The following is a 23,738-nucleotide window of genomic DNA, read 5'->3' as shown; positions in this document are numbered from 1 at the left end:
TAAATCAAACACCTGCGATCAGCAATTTCCTGCTAATGCACTCACATTCACGTAAAGTAGCCTTGTTGACAAGTTTTGGGGGAGTACAGGCAAAATGCACAAGATATAGTACCTTCAATGCACTTAGATGGCGATATCGCTTCTTTATATCAGAAACAAACTGCTGCAGAAAAAGTTAGCTGCCATGAAAAATGTCATTTGTAATTGCATTACTCATCACAAATGTAGTGGAGTAAAAAGTACATTTACTTGCTCAAAAATGTAGTCAAGTAGAGAGTAAAAGTTGCCTTATCTTTGATACTCAGTACAACTACAAAGTAGCCAAAAAGATACTTAAGTACAGTAACTAATTACACTTACTCAAGTACTTTATGCCTCTGCTGAATTTGAATGTCATTCATAAGCTATTCGATTTAAAAGCCCTATTGCTTATTTCACATATTCTCGTATTCTTCAGCATATCAGAAAGAGCATTCTGGCTTGAGCGAATCCGGATGAAAATATTACCGCTCTGCTAACATGCTCTGATTTACATACACAGGGGTTGGACAATGAAACTAAAACACAGGCCAGTATAGTGTTGGAGGTTTCACAATTCACACCTATATATGCATAGCCTGGAGGCCAAGACAGCAAGTCTTTATAGTGTATCGAGAGCCATGGTATCCAGGCAAATGTCAGCCAATTCAAACAGGAGTAACTGTCGACGTAAGAGGAAGCTGTCTGAAAGGGATGTCTGGGTAATAACCCATATTGTATCCTAAAAACCTTAATCCACAGCTGCCCAACTCACTACAGAATTAAATGCACACTTTGACCAAAACTGTTCGTTTGGAGCTCCACAGAGTCCATTTTCATGGTTGGGCTGCTATAGCCAAACCTTTAGTCACTCATGCCAATGTCAAACATCGGTTTCAATGATAACAGCAGTGGAAATCTTGGGCTGTGGACAATGTGAAGCATGTATTGTTCTCTGATGAGTCCACCTTCACCGTCTTTCCCACATCCGGGAGAGTTACACCTTTTCTACACCAGACGCGTGTGGCACAAAGTGACAAAAGCAAATAAAACCCATTATAATCAGTGATGCTGTCTACGCTGGATGCAGCGTGGCATGACAAATTCCCGACAGTAAACTGATACACCATTCTATTTCTGACATACTCAAAGCCCCTGCACTACTTCTGAGACAAAGGACAAATGAATTTGTAATGGTCGCTTTGTTGCGTCCAGTGCGGACAGCTTATAGCTGTTATGACAATGGTTGTGTCCAGTGTAGACACGGTGTTATGGTATGTAAAGGCCCTAAAGAAGCTTACCACCCAGACTGCTGCATGCCCAGAGGGAAACATGGGGGAGGATCAGTGATGGTTTGGGCTACAATATCATGGCATTCCCTAGACCCACTACTTGTGCTAGATGGGGCACGTAACTGCTAAGGACTACTTTGACACAAATTTCACGATTTAAATTTGATTAATAAGTAATGCTGTCAATCGATTAAAAAAATTAAAAAATGAATTACATTAATCACACATTTTTTAATTCGATTAATCACAATTAATTTTATACGTTTTTTATATATTTTATAATGTAATAATTTCACAGTTAATCTCCAAATTAAAACAACATAAAGAAACAACATGAAGACAGTATATTTTAAATACTTGTTTAATGGCATCTCTTTATGAAGGCCAGTATCACTGATAGTAATACTGCTACTGATGTCTCGATGAAATTGATTTTTTCCCCAATTTTAAACATGAATTATAGCCATTCAACATTACAGTGTTATTGAAAGCTATATCATTTATTTATTTATTTTTTTACATTTAGTAGGCTTCAAAAATATAACAACTTTTAATTTAAGTGAACTTAGAACAATCCTCACATAAACCCATAATACATGTCATATTTAGGCTACCTGTGCCCATACCTGTCTAAAGCCGGGTTCACACTGTGCGATTTTGGCCACGATTTGGTTGTCTGAGGCAAATTTTGAGAATCCTAAATGATTCCTGTAATCCTAGGCTAAAATCTGTAGTCTTGGATCGCTAGTTTGACATGTTCACCGACAGCCAATTAATGACCGTTGCGATCAAATTTTACCTCGCACATGTCAGAAGATTTGGCGCACAGTCCTGCAGTGTGACTTCTCCTACGACAAACGTCAAATTGTCTTTATTTTTCAAGACAAGCCGTGATCAAAATTAACGCTAGAGATGTCTTTGTTAGCCACCATTTCAGTCCCGTGTGTAATGCATCTCACAGTCACCGAACGTGTGTGGGTTGATGTAAAACTCCTGAAGAGTTTTCAAGCGCGCGTCCGTTTTTAACGCGCTCTGACTGTCGTACAGTCTGACATAAATGACGCCTGAGATCCCACAATGTGACATGAGGATCATGTTCATACAGTCTGACAAGCAACAATCGTAAAGGACTGTTATAAATCGCACAGTGTGCACCCGGCTTCGCAGATAGGAAAAATACAGAAATTGAATAAAGTTACCAAACAGTCTGCACTGCATAATTTATAGCCTAAATTAAATATAATATAATATAAATATTTTTAATGCGTTTAACCGGAAAAAAATTAATCACATGCGTTAACGTTGACAGCACTATTAATAAGCTATTCGATTACAATCTTGATTCAGTATCGATAACCTATTGGGAGTGCTGTACTTTTGCTAAACTATACTAAAAAAAATAAAAGTATTACATGTGGAACTCATTCAAAAACATTTACTATGTTTTTACTAATAGAGCTGTCAAGATTAACTAATAGTGAAAAATGTTGATTACAGCATTATATTCAGGTCATACATGGTCATGCCTGTTGAGCGCAAAAATGCAATGATCTCACGATTACAATGTGATTTCTGAACTCTAATGTAGAAAGTGTAGAAACAATGTAAATAAGGGATTTATTGAGCAGTGTAGACAGTGTCACTGATGTGTCATTGTGGTGAAAGTGCAGAACTCAAATCAATGATAAACTAGAGCTATAGCTCTAGGGGGGAAAAGGCAGTGATTGATTTCATTATTATTTTCGAAGCTTATTAGCACACTGTAATCATTACAGAAATAACACTACTGTGTGTTTTTTTATTATTATTATTATTATTTATTTATTTATTTATTTATTTATTTTCATTCTTACCGGTAACCTTCTAGAAAGGAGACCTGCACTGCAACGGGGGGAAAAAATACCATTTTGGATCAAAACGAACTGAAAGCAATTTGAACACCAAATTAACATCATGGTCTTGAACAACACCCATGCTGGTAAATCTTTAACAGAATGAGAGATGCTATGAAAGCAGGCTATAATTTTAAATAACCAATTTGCAGTACCACGATTTCAGTAAGTCGATTAATGCAGCCTAGGACAAAAAGGCTTCAGCAGTCTCGACCCATGCATAAAATAGGAAACAAGGGAATGTCACTGCACAGCTAGGTGTCAAGTCAAGTGAGCTCTTGTATTTAAAATGGTCTCCGCCACCTCTGCTAACAGAGCAGAACTAGTCAAAGAGCCCAGTGCGGCAGCTGCGTACAAGTGGTCCCTCGGCCACACATGTACCAGAGTGTCCATCCCCAAAGACAATGGACAGGCAGAAAGAACCAAAGGGGGCACTGGGTTGTTTCACCCAAAGCAAACAGCTCCACATCTGCCCTGGCGAATACCTGTCAGATCAGATCCACAGTCTGAGACTGTAACTTCCATTCTCCGGGCCTTAACCCGTGCCTCAAGAGAAGATCTGCTCCAATATCCCACCAAACTCAGCAACAGAAACATATTCTGCACCAAAAGCAGAATACGCTGCATTAAACCCCATGGGGTGCAAATGCATTTCCCCTTGAGACAAGAGATTTGACCACATTTGACAATGAGACAACCAACGTGTTGTCCATTCTGACATTCACATGACATCCTTGGATGCCCGGTAGGAAGTGGATCAAAGCCAACAACTGCCATCATCTCCAGGCTATTTATATGCCACATGAGATGATTGCCCTTGGGTACCGTAGGATGGCGACCTTGAAAAACAGTGCTCCAACCTACTAAGGAGGCATCTCTGAGTCAGGAACTGGGGTTGTTTCCATTGCTAAAGGGTCACACAGCACCTGCACATAACCCTTATTAAGCAGATGAATTCCAGTACTGTTAACCCATCACTGAAACAGTATCATATGAAGTAGGCCCAGTGATATTACCTATGAGGCAGCTGCCATAAGACCCAGTAGACCCAAAACACTCTTCTGATGGTTTATCTTAAACTTAGCCTTTGAAGGTGATTGAGGACAAGGTCTCGATATTGAGACATAAAATCTCTGATTGAGCTAAAATTAGCCAATTATCAAGGTAATTTAGGACACACATACCCTGGCGGCTTCAGTGGAGCCAGAGCAGCGACCATGCACTTTGTGAAGGGATAAGGTGCCACGGCCAGGCAAAAAGGAAGAACCAGAAAAGCTTTGCCCCCAAAAGCAACGTGAGGAACTTCCTGTGTTTGGAGATTATCTGAAAATTGAAATATGCATCCTTGAGATCTATTGTACTCCTGGTCAAATCTGAGTCTCCCAATGATGCAAACAGAATTTAATTCTGCTGTAAAGCAGCTCTAAAAAAAGAAAATATTGTGTCATTATTTAACTGAAGTCAGTTCAGTGTTAATTCAGTTTGGTTCAATAACTGTGTAAAGTTCATCAATTATTATGGAATGAGTTCAATTCAGCTATAAAGCAGCTCTGGAGAAAAGTGGTGTCAGTTCAATTCTCATCCAATACTGTCAGTGCAGTCAGAAATATTCTGAGGATCTATGCCGAGGCCTGTCTAGTGGACAAGATCTTTGCAGGGGTCTCTAGAGCACGTCTAGTTGCCAGGGTCTTCGCTGACATTCAGGGCTGTGTTGTGGTCGTCTCAGGGTGCAGGTCCACCATCATTTCTGGATATTGACCGAAACGTAAATGCAGGACAAACCAGGAACTGAAGGGCTTAGACAGCAATATAGATTGTGACTTCCAAGACAAAACAGATGGTAAGAGAACAGCAGCAAGCATCTGTCCAACCGCCAGTATTTCAGCATACCCCTGCACCAACTTTTAGAACCATTGTGTTCCACCCTGAAAATGTGAAGCTTACTCAAAGTGGGTTAGTGTCAACTACTGACGCAGCGTCGCGTTGAATCTATGAAAGGGAATCCAGGGCCACGTTTTAGTTCCAGTTCGCCTGTGGCTGTCAATCTTGTAAATAGCAAACTGTGTGTGAACATAAGCACCTTATGCCAAGTTCACACTACTGGTCGGGCTGTGTTTGGGGGCAAATCAGCGAGTGATCAACGGTCGGCAATCTTTATGTGTGAACTACTCAACGACGCATCAAAGACGCTCGCTGACGCCTCGCCAATGCCTCACTGACGGCAGACAAATATCTAGCATGCCAAATATCTGGAGCTGTCGGCCAACTCGACATCCTGTGATGTCACGTGTCGCGACGAGCTACAGCCAATGAGAGCATAGGCGCTGATCCTGAAACACCCACGGAAATCGTCGAGCACCCATGGAAAAACATGAGATATTCTCCATTGATTTTAACCTATAATAAAGAAAAACGGGTAACACTTTACAATAAGGTTCATTAGTTAACATTAGTTAACTACATTATTTAACATGAACTAATAATGAACTGCACTTATACAGTATTTATTCATCTTTGTTCATGTTAATTTCAACATTTACTAATACATTATTAAAATCTTGTTAACATTAGTTAATGCACTGTGAACTAGCATGAACAAACAATGAACAACTGTATTTTCATTAATTAACGTTAACGAAGATTAGTAAATACAGTAATAAATGTATTGTTCATGGTTAGTTCATGTTAGTTAATACATTAACTAATGTTTAACTAATGAACATTATTGTAAAGTGTTGCCGAAAAACGATTGCAGCTTTCAGACACAGCTTTCTTCTTGTTTTTATAGTTCATTTGAGGCTGTTTCTATGGCGTTATTTTAATGACAATTGTCGAGAGTGCATTATTGAAATGCGAGAATGCATCCATGTAACGAATCTCTCCACTCGCAGGCGGATTTCTTTCACTCTAGCACAAAACTGGACGCGAGCTCGCAAATATATAGAAGCCTCATGGCTCTGCTCTCACTTAGATTTTACGTGTGCGTGCTCACTAGAAAAAGTTTTCAACCACCAGACCTTCACGATTGACTCTTTAAATAACATATAGCCTACCTTTAAATTTGCCATTGTTTCATGGGATAGCATTTTCAAGCTGATTTTAGTCATCCAATTCTCTAGTTATTTTATTATTTAATAGTTATTTTTGAGTTAAGTGCTTATTGTAAATAGGTATTTAATGAATTAATTTATTTAGTGAACCGCTATTGATCATCAGATATCAGCGTGAGCGCGACTCTCTACAACACTCATGAATGGAATGTGTTGTTGTTTGGTTGGTAATGTATTTGCAGTCTGTGTGTTACTCGCGAAACACAAATAACGTTTGTGTAATTAATTCATCAGGCGCATCATCGAATGGAGAAAACGGCAGTACTCTTGGAAAAATGAGAATGTTAAAATGTTTTTAAGGGGCACTTGTATTGCACTCGTATGTGTATAATATTTCAGTTATAATTTGCTCATGGAAACTGAATAAAAATGTGTTTTATATTTGGTTGGTAATGTATTCGTAAGTGTGTTTCGGGGTGTGTGTGTGTGTGTGTGTGTGTGTGTTTGTGGGGCTTCTCGCGTGTGTTTTCGTGACAAAATGTGGTTTGGGGACCTGATAGATTTTTTTGGGTGAAAGAGTTGTTGTCAGCTCGTGTAGTGTGTCCCCCTGTTGCAGATCATTTACTTGGTGTCACGTAGTGTGAACGCCACAACGACTTCAAGACTCCACAGCAAGTCATGCAGTCTGAACAGCACAGCGATCTGCCGACGTTTAAAGTCCTGTAGTGTCAACTAGGCATTAAGGACTGAGAAATCTAAACTGCAGCTGTGTAAACATGGCCACTGACAAGGCTGACCATTTGGAACTTAGCGTACCTAAGTGCTCATTTTTCATGAATGAGACCCTTTGTTTTTGTTATCATAGTGCAAATTTTTAATTTGTATAAAGATTAATGGTAACACTTTATTTTGATGGTCCCTTTTGAACATTCTGTTCACTATAAGTAACTTTGCAACTACATGTCAACTAATTCTCATTAGAGTATTAGTAGACTCAGGGCTCTATGCTAACAAAAAAAATTAGGAGCACAGTCAAAAATTTAGGAGCACTTTCTGATCAATAACAGACATTAACTTTCCCATTACAGGGTGATATTTGCCCCTTTAAATTTATTTCCAGGGGCATTTTTACCATTATAAGAGCATTTTTTTTTCTAAACTTATTAAATGTATGCATCATATTTAATCAATTTCTTAAATTAAAATAGAAAATTTGTTTTTAAATGTTAAACGATAAATTCAGTTAGAACAATAAGACCCAATCAGACTGTTACCAATCAAATGAAATCATCAAAAAATCATCTTTGCACTGCAGAAGTGGCACAGAAGCTCCATCTGAAATGGTATTATTTAGACACATTTACATAGGCTGCTTAATGCAGCTCATTGGTAAATATAATTTTTTGAATTTAGAAATATGTAAAAAAAAAAAAAAAAAAAACTTTGAAAGTTTGATATTTAAGTAAAAAAAGTGTATGTAAAGTGTAAATATGAAAATAAATTTAAATATTTTTGCCGCCTCTGAATTGCCGCTAACTTTACTTCAAAAGTATGAAGTATGTGCACGGGCATTCATAACTGTGTGTTTTGTCAGTTATTTTTAGTTGCAAATGCGAACATTGTAGAGCCCTGAGACTGTCTGCTTAATATCTGCTAACACTTTATTGTGGTGGTCCTCCAACAGACATTCTACTGACTATAAGTAACTTTGCAACTACATGTCAACTTATTGTAACCCTAACCCTACCAGTCTACTAATACTCTACTAACACTCTAATGAGAGTTATCGGAATAGTCAACAGAATGTACTAAAGGCAGGGGCGCCGCTAAGGGGGTGAAAGTTAGGACGATTCTAAGGGCCCACACACTTTTGGGGGGCCCCCAGAGATCGGTTTTATTAGTAGTAACAGTCAGTGCTCGAAGTGGTTCTCGTGCACCGGCACTTGTCGCATGTTGCCGGTATCTGAACGCCCACACCGAAACGTAGAATCAGACTATTAATTAAATGTACATCGCGCATTCTGAGCTTTTATAAGCTTTACAAACTGAACGGATCAATTGTCTGCGCAATATGACAGTGACTGAAGCTCAATTGTTTAATTTTGCATGAGTGGGGCGCGAATCACCGTAAGCGCGTTTACCAGCGCGCTCCAAAAGTGTTAATATTAGCACGAGCCGTTCCTATGCGACGCTGATAATAAAATGTGCAACCCATTTGGATTCTATTGAGGATAGTAAAACGCTACGGAGAAAGTCGAACATGATATAAAACAACCACAAATGTCTGATGAAAAGAGGGCAAAACATCATCCTGCAAGCTTTTTAAACTCATGAAGACCACATTTACTAGAATTTATCACGTTCTGTTGTTTTTATTGTGGAAAATTTTGACTAGTTGTAGAATTTTTAATAGATAATCTATTAAGGGAATAGATTTTTCACTAAAGATTTACATTACAGCTGTGGCATGTTGTAGCTATAGTTTCTAAACTGTGTTGCTATATTTCATAACATATGCTATAAAAAGAAAGAAAGAAAAAATGGTCTTACCTGTAATTGTATCCTTATTGTAACAAATGCTATAGTTAACAATTACAAGAACTGTTATTTTAAGGCCGAGTACAAGTTAGAGCTTTAGAATATAAACCTTTTTGAATTTTTGACTAAACAATTGGTTTTGTTTAAGAATGTACGAATATGAATATTTGATTACTGTATTTTTCTATTAGCCTACATTTACATTTGCATAATAAATCATCTTCTAGTGCTAGCTATAGCCATGGGAGGTCTCTGACTAAATACTGATACCTAGTGGTCAAAAGCAATAGCAAAAGAAATAGGTCATTATTATTAAATTGCAGACAAAGATTTTGGATAGCTAGGTTGACTTGTATGTTTGGTGCGGTAGGGGCACCAACCTCAAATTCTTTCATAGGGCCCAAAATTGCTAGCTGCGCCCCTGGCTAAAGGGACCATCAAAATAAAGTGAAACCAGATTAATAAATAAATAAATCATTTAAATAAAGACAAGAGAAGGACAGAAAAATAGAAGAAGATAGATAAAATAGTCCACCTGGGGCTCGTTTCAATAAGGAGGTTCAACCAACTCTGAGTTAAAACTTAAACTCTGATATGACTTACTCTGAGAGGGGAAACTCTTGAGTTTTCGGTTTCAGAACAGCTGAATTGAGTTAGTTCAATCAACTCTAAGTAGGTTGACTCTGAGTTAAGCGTGTGCACCATGACTATGAAAAGCCATGATCAATGGAGCTCCGATATTATGATTTACCATGGCAACAGCACCTAACAAAAAGACATCTGCATACTTCAAAGTCAATACAAGTTTAATTCTTATCACTGTTATAATACCAGAGGTGAAAACTGGCAGAACGGTAAGTTATTGAACTAATTTTCATTTTCATGGTATCCCACATACAAAAAAATAAATAAATAAAATAATAATAATAAAAAATAATTTAAGTGCATTTTTTTATTGTGCAAATTATCTGTCAATGGGGTTAGAAAAATAAGGCAGCAGCTATAGTGGAAATAGCATATTTTCTTAGCGATAGATGCTATTTACAGTAATTGCAAATAGCTGTAAATGCTAAAAAATAGAAAATAGTGATATATTCTATTTACCATGTAAAAGTAGCTAGCAGTTCTTTGCAATAAGTGTGAATAGTAATTAGATGCTATTTATACTGTATACTGGCAGATACATACTATTTGCACCTCTGTATTGTTGTACATTAACAAGATGCAATAATAACAAAGAGTATAAATGATTATGTTTATTAAAATTATAAATACTTTTATCATTATTAAACACTCGTTAGGCACTTTACTTCCACTTTTAGAACATTTTCTTCATTTTTACTGAAAATAAATGCCATTCTGATGTGATATATGATGGGAAAAGGGAGAAGAGCGAGCACTGCAACAGGCAGATTTGAACTCGGGTCAGTCGTGCCAATAGCCAGTTCTGTACACCATATGCACTACTGCCTACACCACTGAAAAATCATTTGCGTTGTTTTAACCTTGTGTGACATTGGTGGGCGGAGTTAGTGTAAATTTGTACTTAGTAATAGACACTCTGAATAATCTTGTTTTCCGTTTGCATTAAGATTATTTTTATTACAACACTGGCAGATAATTAAAAAAAGTAAAATACACTTAATTTAGATTCCTCCCTGTCATAATATTAATTGTGAACATTGTCCAACCCTGCTCCTGGAGGGCTACTGTCCTGCAGAGTTTAACTCCAACCCTGATCAAACACACCTGAAAAATCTAACCAAAGTCTTTGGGGTTACATAGAAAATTACAAGTTGTATCTTAAATTATATTATATCACTGATTAGGGATGAGGTTAAACCCTGCAGGACAGTAGACCTCAAGGGCTAGACTTTCCCACCCCTTAAGTTGAAGACGAAACAGTTAAGCAGTGAAAAAAAGTATATGCCTCGATTTTAGGACAATTAGACATGTCATACATGCAGCATATTTTGCATATTATATATTTTTTAGCATCAAATAAATCACAGAAACATTGATGACTTTGGCCATTTTATACCTAAATAGGGCAATGTATCCTGGGAGATACAACTCATAATAAGGTAATGATACACGTGGCAACTTTTTTGAGCAATGTTGCTGGGCAATGTTGCAGTCAACGGGCAACCTGATGAGACACAGGGCAACTAATTAGGCCAATGGACAGTTGGCAGCAACTAATCAGAGAGGAGTAAATCTATTGCCAACCCAATAAATACTTTATAAACACTTGTTAGGCACTTTATTTCAACTTTTCAAATATTTTCTTCATTTTAATTAAAAATAAATGCTTTTCCGATCTGATTTGTGATAGGAAAAGGGAGAAGAGCGAGTTCGGCAAAAGGCGGATTCAAACCCGCGTCGATCGCGTCAGAAGCTACATTCATATGCCATACACCCTACTACAGCCTACACTACTACAGACGTTAAACAGGCCTGGTCTTTCGATGGCTTAATTACAGCTTACATGCATTACATTGGACAGTTGGTATTTTAAGCATTATATAAGGTAAATTCCCTGTTTTGGGTTGACGTATGACAACTTACTAGCGTAAAAAGATAAAAGTTCATGCTCCTTTTCTCCACTCCACTGCCGCTGAGAGGCCGCCATCTTGTTTGAATTTTTTCTGAAATCTTTGAACCGATCACGTGATCGGCTGCTAACATTCTGATTGGAGGATCTCAAAAAATTGCCCACGACCGATCTAACGTATCCAGATATAAATAGGGAACATATATGCAACATTCAAGCAACAGCTGTTGATGGAACGGCAACGACGACCGGAAGTAAACTGTCAACTGCCGTAGCTAAAGAACGCAAAAATCGCTAAGCTACAACAAAGAGGACGGCGTGGATCATTTAATCATTTGACATAGTAAACAATACATTACATGTAAATAAAAGCAAGTCACATATTATCGACTACGGCAAATCGGCTATTCTCCCGTAGTAGACGGTTAAAGTAGAACGTCAAGAAGTAGCAGTTAAATTTGCGCATGCGCAACAGAACGCCAGAATGACGATGCCATTGTATCAGCAGCTGCTGCTTAAAGTCCCTAATTTGTTGCTCATTCACAGTGGGAAAGTGCCCAAGCAAAGTTGCTCGGCAACATTGCTCAAAAAGTTGCCCCGTGTATCATCACCTTTAAATTTGTTGCTCATTCACAGTGGGAAAGTGCCCAAACAACGTTGCTCGGCAACATTGCCCGGCAACATTGCTCAAAAAGTTGCCCCGTGTATCATCACAGTATCATCCAAACTATATCAACATTTTCAAAAATTCCTTTGGATATGTTTTACTTAAGTCCAGATGATATAAAAAGTGACATGAAATTATGTTTTGATGATCATTTTCCACTCTTGCTTGTTTTAGGGTTAAAACGAACTGCTGTTTCCTACTAGCACAGATGTTTGAACACCACTACAGAAATGGCCATATATATATACACATGCTGGTTATATATATATGCTGGTTATATATATATATATATATATATATATATATATATATATATATATATAATGCTCGTTTTATATATATATATATATATATATATATACACACACTATATTGCCAAAAGCATTGAAATCATTGAATTCAGGTGTTCCAATCACTTCCACACAGGAGGACACACTTCCACTAGGCCACGTAAAAGAACAGTGCGTAGAGAGCTTCATGGAATGGGTTTCCATGGCCGAGCAGCTGCATCCAAGCCTTACATCACCAAGTGCAATGCAAAGCTCGGATACAGTGGTGTAAAGCACGCCGCCACTGGACTCTAGAGCAGTGGAGATGTGTTCTCTGGAGTGACGAATCACACTTCTCTGTCTGGCAATCCGATGGACGAGTCTGGGCTTGGTGGTTGCCAGGAAAACAGTACTTGCCTGACTGCATTGTGCCAAGTGTAAAGTTTGGTGGAGGGGGGGTTATGGTGTGGGGTTGATTTTCAGGGGTTGGGCTTGGCCCCTTAGTTCCAGTGAAAGGAACTCTTAATGCTTCAGCATACCAAGACATTTTGGACAATTTCATGATCCCAACTTTGTGGGAACAGTTTGGGGATGGCCCCTTCCTGTACCAACATGACTGCGCACCAGTGCACAAAGCAAGGTCCATAAAGACATGGATGAGCGAGTTTGGTGTGGAGGAACCTGACTGGTCTGCACAGAGTCCTGACTAGGGTTGCAAAGGGGCGGAAAGTTTCCGGTAAATTTCCGAAAACTTTCCACGGGAACTTAACCTGGGGAATTTTGGAAATATTCCAATTTGGAAACTTAACAGGAATTTACGGGAATTTATGGGAATTTACGGGAATTTATGGGAATTTATGAGAATTTATGGGAATTAATTGGAAATTTTGGGAAATTTATATAAATGTATAATATTTATATAAAATGTATCATATACAAACATAAATATAAACATTTTGTTTGGTCATAACATGAAATTTTTCGCATTCAATTAATTCTAATTTAGTAAATATGAAAAAATAAATATTTTTATTGCAGCAACTGTTATGTGTTATTTATTTCAGTGTCACATGATCCTTCAGCAAACATTCTAATATGCTGATTTGATACTCAGTTATTATCAATGTTGAAAACAGTTGTGTTGCTTAATATTTTTGTTGGAACCTGTGATACTTTTTTCAGGATTCATTGATGAATAAAAGGTTAAAAAGGACAGCATTTATTCAAAATAGAAATCTTTTCTAACAATATCACTTTTTTGTCAATTTCACACATCCTTGCTGAATAAAAGTATGAATTTTTTTCAAAAAAAAAAAAAAAAAAAGGAAAAAAAATGACTCACCCCAAAATTTTGACCGGTAGTGTATCTTAAGATTTCTGTTTTAAATAAATGCTGTTCTTTAACTTTTTATTCATCAAAGAATCCTGAAAAAAAGTATCACAGGTTATAAAATAATATTAAGCAGCACAACTGTTTCCAACATTGATAATTGAGTATCAAATCATCATATTAGAATGATTTCTGAAGGATCATGTGACACTGAAGACTGGAGTAATGATGCTGAAAATTCAGCTTTGATCACAGAAATAAATTATATTTTAATATATATTAAAATAGAAAACCATTATTTTAAATTGTGGTTATATTTCACAATATTACTGTTTTTTCAGTATTTTTGATCAAATGTGTATGTTATGGACTGGGGGAATGCACAGTGCATGCAGGGGGTGTGGCCTCATTAGCCCTGCAGTAAGTCGTGTGCTGTGTGAATATCAGGGTAAAAATTCAACTGAAATTGCATTAAATCTGGTTGTTTTAACCAAAATGATGCTGCAAGATGGGGTTTTTTTCCAACTACATTTAAGTACCCTGTTATAGGCTAACCTGCAATTTTGCAAATTCCCTGTTGATTCCCATTAATTCCCATTAATTCCCATATATTCCCGTTAATTCCCATGGAAAGTTTCCAGCTTTGAAAATTCCCGGAATTTTGCAACCCTAGTCCTGACCTCAAACCGATAGAACACCTTTGGGGTGAATTAGAGCGGAGACTGCGAGCCAGGCCTTCTCGCCAACATCACTGCCTGACTTCACAAATGCGCTTCTAGAAGAATGTTCAAAAATTCATAAACACACTCCTAAACCTTGTGGAAAGCCTTCCCAGAAAAGTTGAAGCTGTTATAGCTGCAATGGGTGGGCCAACTCCATATTAAACCCTACGGATTAAGAATGGGATGTCATTAAAGTTCATGTGCACGTAAAGGCAGGCGTCACAAAACTTTTGGCAATATAGTGTATATATATATAGATAGTAATTCACATATATGGCCCAAACTGAATGAAAATGCCATAAATTACAGATGGCTGAGATAAATTGTGCTCATCTTTAGCCATATTTTGTATGCTCAATGAGTGTCAACATTTCACAGAGACGCCACATCCCATCTGTGTACTGTCAACTTTTTCACTCTGAAATCTGCTGGTATAGAAACACCTGCTTTATTTCACCCTGCTGTTTGCAAATCCTTGTTCTGAGCCCCCATTCGACTGTTCTGCTGCTGTTCTTACTGCTTAATCATAGCTAATTTAGCTAATGTTGTCATTTACTCAACATCTGGTGATCTTGCTGATGTATTGTCTTTGATGGAGTCTGATGTCGATTGTACTCTAAAAACTTAAACTATTAAACTGCTTAAAAATGCTGAGTAAATTTTAAAGCTGTGAAATCATTGAAATATACCTTATGAATTGAGTAAATGCATAAGCAAAAAAAATCGAAGTAGATCCAGGGTGCGAATTACACAATGGCCTTCAGGGGAGTCAATGATTTTATATATATATAAAAAAAAAAAATATATATATATATATATATATATATATATATATATAGGCCTTTTCATATAGCCTACACTTTTTTTTACCTTTGTAGGAGCCAGGGGGGATCAAGCCTTCATTAATTCACACCCTGAGTAGATCTATTCTATTTCTGTAATGGAGAACCAATCGGATGATGATCTATTGAAATACCTTACTCATACTACTCATACAGGTCACTTTATTCTACAAATTAAAATTGTCGGCTAACAATCAATCAAAACAATCATACTAAAAATACATTGGAGTGTGTTAAAAGATATGTTATAACGTTACTCTATGCATTCGCCTGGTGGCTGGTATGAAACACTTGTTGCATAATGTAGTAAGAGCGATATTAGAATAAAAGCTGGATGACATTTGGTCTGGGATAATGTAAGTACATACTGTCAACAAAATGTATAGTATTGTTCTTATGTTTTTTTTTTGTTTGTTTTTTTTTTTCAAAAAATAATGTATATTGTGCCTTCAATGCTATTTCTATTGAAAACGATCTAATAGAACAGATTTATATCAGCATAGGCCTGATTCATTCATTCATATGCCACTTCCTTGAGAGTCAAGCTTGTTTCATTCCCAACTCGTCAGAGTCATTGGGCTTTACTGAGGTCTACAAAAGTGTGCACTTCACCAGCCATAATCAGCCATGCATGACTTGAGATTGACACAAAGCCCTGCTGAGGAATCAAAACAAGAGTAAATTGAAATCAATGACAACATCTATATGCAGATACACTCACAAGGATTATTTAACATTTGCTAATGGTGCCTGACTGAGGGTGGAACGATTTTGCCTTATTTTGCTTTCAGCAGAAAAATAGGAGAGGTTGAAAGGACAATGATATAATCTCTGTTTATTGAGCTTTATACACCTACACCTTTAATGAAGCCCATTGCTTTTTTGATGTTGTTGGTTTGACTCAGCGTGCTCTGAAAATACTTGCATGGCATGGCCTTCTCTCACTGGGGTATAGTTTGAATTCCAACTAGCAGTACCTATTAAAATTACTTTCAATACATGAAGTCTTATCTGACATTAATACAATTTGTGCCACTTAATTTGAATGCCCATCATTCACAAAGTTCCATACAAAGCCAACACTTGCATGTTCCTTTTTAATTTTTGTTATTTTAATTTGTATTTTTTTTTGTATTTTTTTTTTATATATATTTTGTCTAATTTATTTATGCACCTGTATAGAAAGACGACTCTGGTACTTAGCTATGTTTTAACAATTGTAACAACAACACAACAACAACCTTTACATTGATAAATAAATACTTCTTTGGCATTCATAACCAATTTAAACTTCCATAGTGTGTAGTATATGTAATACATGTACTTCTGAACATATCAGAATGGAGCTGCAGGTGGTTAGAGGGGAAAGGTCAAAAAAGTGAAGCCAACCATAAGGAAAGTTGTTTCTTTTATGATCTTTTGTACAAGGTGTACACTTTTGAAAAATAGGTAAACTTTAGCATACTTTGGTGCACATATGGTATAGCAATTACCTGCACCTTTCTCACTTGCTAACTTTTTTAAATTTAATTAAAAATGTTAGCAGATATACATATATACAGTTTAAAAGTTTGCAAATGCAGAAAATATGCAATGTCAAATGGAGGTAAATTCCTGTTTTTGTGTCCTCAGGTCAGACTTGTGGTGGCCTGATACAAGGTCTCAATGGAACTATAGAGAGTCCTGGCTTTCCCCACGGCTACCCAAACTATGCCAACTGTACATGGATCATAGTCACTGGAGAGCGGAATAGGATACAGTTGTCATTCCACACCTTCGCTCTAGAGGAGGACTTTGACATTGTCTCTATCTATGATGGACAACCACAGCCGGGCAACCTGAAGATGAGGTGAGGCCTATGCTCCATGCTTCCTGTCACAATAGTTATATGATGTCTTTGTTTTGGCCATATATACATGGTCACATGTATTTTTATGGCTTTTTGTTTTGTTTGTAAAAGATATGGATGGCAAGTGTTGAAGGTGTTTCTCTCTGATTTTCCATGAGTGGAGGCACTGTGTCAGATACTAAGACCCCATGAATAACCCCACACAGGAGACAGGAAGTGTTTTATTATCGTATTTTTCCGACTGCACTTTCTTGAAATATAAATTACACAACAATATCTTATATAATGGGCAGTGGGTCTAGTGATTGTCAGATGCAGCTAAAAGAAGAGACTCTTGTGAAATTCCTGTTAGAAATGTCTAATAGGAGCACAAATGCAGTTCTTAAAACAGTCAAGGGTCAATTTATGTTTCCTAGAGAAAGCTGTAAGAAGGATGTATTGGGCAGAATTTTGGAGCTTTTGTCAAATGGATTAAGAGACGATTAAGAGAGAGGCAAAAACAAAGTGCACAGGCCCAGGGAAAATGGATACTGTAGATGTAGAATGCTTTTAAGTGTCAGTGGTTGATTCAATGATTTGCATAAAGACATATAGATAGGCTCATGGACTAGAAAATGTGCCCCATCCCATACATAACAGTATGATAATTAGCAACATTAAGCAGCACATTGCATTTGTGTAAGATACTGTAGTTAGTTTTTGCAGATGGACTGATTTACCTTTTTAATCAATTTTTACAATGTTTTTTTTTTTGCTACATTTTTTTTAATGTAGCAAAACATAGGTGGAGTTTTACTTTTGTGTTGGGGGGGGAGCTTTCTTGTCTCGCCACAAATGTTTCTTGTCTAGACACGTCACATTAATTTATGAATTAGGTTACATGAATCATGCATATTTTCAATTCAAAATGGCAAAATTTCATAAAGGTTGGGTAGTTTGCATCACTAGATAGTCTATTACTGTCAGTCGCTGAGCATTTCCATCGTAAAACAGTTGACTAACACTTACATCTACTCGCATCTGTGACAGTGACAGTAAGACATTGAGACCCGCCTTCTTTGATTTTATTGGCCATTTTGATCATTTGACATTGACGAGCGCTGTAACCCTATACCACAGTGCCATATTTAAATTATAAAAATTAATAAAAGTGTGGAGAGAGGCCCACCCTGCCGCAACACAAATATCTTCCAAAAATGCTTAGATAGCACCTGAGAAGAAGCCACAGTCCTAGTAGAGTGGGCTCTAACGCCTGGAGGCAAAGTCAAACCACGCGCCTCATGGGCATCCATTACCCAATGCAACATCCTTTGCTTTGTAGCCACAAGCCCTTTGCAGTGGCTACCAAAAACAAAGAAACAACTGATCAGATTTATGCCACTGGCTCATGCAGTCAACATAAATCTCAACAGGAAAAAGCCTGTGCAGTCTCTCATCCTCCTGTGACTTAAAAGACAGAGGAGAAAATTCAATTCAATTCAATTCGATTCAGTTCAATTTACACTTATTTTTTATAGCACTTTTCACAATACATATTGTTTCAAAGCAGCTTTACAGAAAATGCATGTTTCTACATTAAAGTTTAGCGTAATCTGTTATCAGAGGTGACTGTGTCAATGTTAGGGCTGTGAATCTTCGGATAGACAGCAAATCGATTAGATTCATAGGTGTTCGATTTGATTCAAGAACGATTTTTGCAAATTCAGAACGATTCGATTCGAGACTATTCACATTAAAATTCGATGTGATTCGATTAATTCAATTCGATTCTGCATTTTTATATGCATTCATTAGGGTTATTGAAATGCTTTCCCCAGTGTGTCTTAGTCAGGGTGTGAATTACACAGCGGCCTTCAGGAGGTCAGAGAGTAAGGGCAAAAAACAACCTTTTGTCCATTGTTAATGTAAGTTCATGTTAGCTCTTAGTGAAGCTCCATAACTTTATTTTAATAGCCTAAAAATTGGCATTTGTAGAAATTTACATAAGCCAAAATTTTAAAAGGATTTAAAAGTATTGTTAGTTCATGTTAACTATAGTGCAGGATAGTGTTAATGGCTACACAGCCTTATTAAAGTGTTCCAGGTATACCATTGCTTACATGGAGAGACTACCTTAGAATATCATGCACCTTCCCAACTAATCCTAAATTAGGATCTTCAGGATTTGTAATCGATGCATCGAGAAAACGAGTGAATCGTTACACCCCTAGTCAATGTCCATATGTCAGAAATGTACAGTTCTAAAATAATACAAATCATGCAGTTAGCCATCATCATGTAGTCATTTAGGCAGAAATAATGAGCTCATTAAAATAAATTATTACAAGTTGTGATCATAATGATTACAGTATATAGAAAATTTGGCAGTTGTGCATGATGATTTGGAGTATGGGATGGGGATCCTGAAGTAGAAACAGAAAAGCAAATGGAAAGTAATTAGTGTAGCTGCTGTTCATAACATTTCAAGCAATAGACAGTCATTTGCTTTTGATTTGATATAACTGGAATGCAAGGTTGTGAGATAATGTGAATGCTTGGCTAAAGAGATGTGTCTTTAATCTAGATTTAAACTGGAGTATGTCTGAGCCCTGAAGCCTAAGACAGACCCTTGCGCCACTCCATAATTTACTGCCGTTAACTTGGATAATTCCCTGTTTAAATAAACAAAATGGTAACAGTCAGATAGGTATGTTCTAAACCACCTTAATACCTGTCCCCTGAATACCACATAATATTTCAAGTAGTTTCAACTAATTATTATTTAGTAACTAGTTCCACAGAATTTTCCATCTTCAAAGTGTTAACTGAATTAATATTTTTTAGTTGACCCAAACTTGACTCCAAATTAAAAAAATATGTTCGCTCAACTAGTTTTGTAGTTTGTTCAACTAAAATATTTTAATCAGGATTATCTGGGAATCATAACTAGAAATTGCTATTGAATTCATTATATTAATAATTTTATATTGAGGTCAACAAAATTATCAACTGGTGTCTACCAATCACACAAAAAACACAAATGAAAACACATTACTCTTTATTTCATCCTCTGCATTTATATGATTTCCATACAAACAAAACATACAGGATAAAGTGCTACATTAATTTTGCAATACAACTGCAAAATTCATTTTGAACAAACAAGCCCTTGTAACTGTTAGTTCCTTTTAAATTTAAATGTGTAACTCACAAGTTTTGTAGATCAAGAGTGGTGCTTATTTACTATATGGTTTTATAGTAAGGTTTTTCAATTTATGAGTAGAATAAAGCCTGTGGTAAACAAACATAACTTGACAATACTTTGAAAATTAATTTTTGAAAATGTATGTTTATGTTTAATGAATAACTAGATAAGAACATATGGGGTGTGACTGTGTGCAGTTTGCATTGTAGAACAAAACGCCAAAGTATTGTCAAGTTATGTTTACCACAGGCTTGAGAAACACCATTTAAGACCCCATAGGAAAATCTTGAAGAAACCAGCGGCAAAATAGTCTTCTGGGTTCTGACATCATACCTGTACCACTCTACTGTCAAGAACACTGGCAGGCTTCAACTAACACCCAGTGCAGTGATGTAGTGATATGTACTGAATTTCCTTGAAATGTCTGCTTAATACAGCGTTTCTCAAAGTGTGGGGCGCGCCCCACTGGTGGGGAATAAAGACATAACAAGTGGAGCGCGACAAACGAGAGGAAATTTGTCATTTTTGTGCCCATCTCTATTAACCTTTTGAGCAGCATGGTCCCACATATGGGATTTAGAGCATTCAGTGACGTCACTTAACTGCCAGATTCAAACTGTGCTTTCGCGCTTTGGCTGGCGCAGAGCCAGAGATGGACGCACTCAGCAGCGCTTGTCATTTATCACAACTATGCAGTGTTTTCAACAACATAATGTTTATTTTAGCTTTCGGACATTTAAATATACATAAGTACTAGTAAAACAATACATTTAGGGTTTGTAAAGTACACAGTGATGTCTATGGAAGCGGCAATAACAATCAATTCAAATATAATTTACCGACGTCTTTTATTCATATCAGATACACATAGTGTAAGTAACTATAAAGTTTACTCTGTTTTTCTCCCAGATCACCGGCCACTTACTTACATGAAATTGATGAATTCACGTGCTGTAAATCCGACTGTCAGGACTCTATGACCTGCTGAGCAAACAAACATGGCGGCGCCCATCTTGCGTTATAGATGAAGATCATTTATTAACGTTTTTAAACGACAAAACACACTCACTTACACATATTTGAGAATCGGAATATCAAAACCTAGTTTATTACCATTCTGTTGGGGCGATTGGGGACAGGTGGGGCTCGGAACCCTTCCCTACCTCCAAAGTGGGGAATGGCAGAAAAAGTTTGAGAAACACTGACTTAATATGTCTACTTAATATTACTACAGCCAATTAAAGTGATTGTTCACATAATCTTACGTTTGTCTCATTTTAATTTGTAATTAATTTGTGAACAATCACTACAATTGGTTGTAGTAATATTTGTAAATATATAGAGACATTTCATGGAAAACATTTCATTTAAAATGCCACAAATGATATCAGTGGATTTTTTAGTACTGTAACAGCTGGTTATTTTTGTTTGGACTTGTTTCTCTCTCATCTTAAAGTCAGCAAAAATAAATCAGGTGTTACAGTTTTTTTTTTTATACTAAGAAATTTAAATGTACTGAATTTCATGACATTTCTATGGAGCCCCGGACATGACATGCAGGAAAAAAATAGTAGGCTAAATCGTGCGCACGATTTATTAATTTGTTCCCTCGATTTACTAAAACGTGCGCACAATTTATATTTCGTTCCCTCGATTTACTAAAACGTGCGCATGATTTACTATTTCATTCCCTCGATTTATAAATCATGCTCATGATTTATAAATAGAGGGAACGAAATAGCAAATCGTGCGCACGATTTAGTAAATCGAGGGAACGGATTAGTAAATCGTGCGCACGATTTAATTTGTTTTCTTGCATGTCATGTGCGGGGCTCCGTACATTTCTCTAAACATTTATTAATATTTCCATGAACTGAAAGCAATAAAGCACATTTTAAATAGTAAAAACAACACAAAAATTCCATTTGATATCATACAGGCCATACTCAAGTACAGTAAAAACAAGAACGAAGAATCATGTTGGGTAGTGACAAAATGGTGTCACGGCTATTTTATAAGTATTAAAAAACAACAACTATATATTATTTGGCATTGTGACACAACTTCAAAAAGTTACTACCGTTGTTTGGGATACTCAATATAAAGAAAATTAAGCAGTTCGTAAAGCACACCAAAGATAGAAGGTCTGCAAGGTTGTTTGAGAACTTCTTCCTCCATCACTACAGCCAAATCCACCATTGAATCCAGGCCTCCAGCTTCAAACATCGCCTCGTGGAGACCAACATGTACCCCACTGGTCTGCCACTCCACATTATCTCCTCTCTGATTTGAAGCACATTAGACAAACACACACCCACAACCACATACATTAATATTTATATTAGGAAATAGTGTTTTCAGTTTTGTTTAGAACAGTGGTTCTCTCCCTTGAGGTCCACGTTCCTGCAGAGTTTTGCTCCAACCCTAATCAAACACACCTCAACAAGCTAATGAAGTTCTTGAAGCTTAATTAGAAAGGTACAGGCAGGTGAGTTTGATCAATGTTGGAGCTAATCTCTGCAGTAAAGTGGACCCCAAGGGCCAAAGTTGAGAATCGATGGTTTGGAATTTTGATTTACCTGAATTTTCTTTACTACTGGACTGGTATATTTTCTCTGAGATAGAACTGAAGATCTCTGAGTGATGCTGACTTCTGATGTGTGGCTATGTCCATAGTATGCATAAAAAAAGGTTAAAAATTTACAACTGAATTCATTTTGCAGGTGTGAACAATGTACAGTAGCCAGGGAGCAACGGATTCTGTTCATGTAATTTTTAATTAATTCACAAGAACATTATTACGTACTGCAATTAATTCATTAATTCATTCAAATGTGATACTGTATGTAGTCACAAGATCATTTTGTTGATAGAACATCATAGTCACATGCGTTCAATCAATCAATAATATGCAAATCACAAATCAGTCAAATCAAAGATATCACTTTGACAAAATCATCTCACAGATATCACAGCTGAATGTAGCAAACTCTCATTTTCAACACACCTTTAGTCTTGAAAGTACACACACTGTATATGTAGATGACTGGTAGGTCTGGTCATGTGCCAGTGTTTGAGTTGGTAGTGCCTTACAAGAAAAAGCATCCATGAATTCTTTGGCCACACTCTGATGGAGAAAGAAAAGAACAATTTATCTCAAATAATGAAACAATGCTTATTAAATAATTTACAGTGTAACAATATTAGTAAATTATTTCAATGTGTGATAAAGTGGAAGTTGCAACCAATTTCTATTTACTTTCTATTTTTCACTCTACAACTGAGTAAAATGACTTCAACGCAAGAACATACTCGGTTACTAACGTAACCTGGGTTCCCTTAGATACGGAACGAGTACTGACGCTATGGGGAAAACTCCTTTTTCTCAGATTCTGAAGCCTTTATACAATCACGCAGTGTGAACTGCTCATGCATTGGTTCGTAAAGTTTAAGAAAACGAACCAATGACGGCGCGGAACGCGTGAGCCAATGGTGAGCGAGCCCGCTCGTGCCCGCCAAAAGGGGCGGGGA

General features: G+C 36.9%; 1 protein-coding gene across 3 annotated transcripts in view; it reads left to right on the top strand.

The window, feature by feature from the left end:
• LOC127524842 (CUB and sushi domain-containing protein 1-like) overlaps nucleotides 1–23,738 on the top strand; it is a 632,721-nt gene that overhangs the window by 197,548 nt on the left and 411,435 nt on the right. For all 3 annotated transcript variants that reach the window (XM_051916817.1, XM_051916816.1, XM_051916815.1), the window contains exon 2: nucleotides 16,807–17,023. In XM_051916817.1, the coding sequence (XP_051772777.1) occupies nucleotides 16,807–17,023 (217 nt within the window). The remainder of the gene's footprint in view (nucleotides 1–16,806; nucleotides 17,024–23,738) is intronic.

This window comes from Ctenopharyngodon idella, chromosome 13 (assembly GCF_019924925.1).
Source record: "Ctenopharyngodon idella isolate HZGC_01 chromosome 13, HZGC01, whole genome shotgun sequence".
NCBI lineage: Eukaryota > Metazoa > Chordata > Actinopteri > Cypriniformes > Xenocyprididae > Ctenopharyngodon > Ctenopharyngodon idella.
Note: the sequence above shows the minus strand (reverse complement) of the source record. Positions and strands in the feature narration are given on the sequence as shown.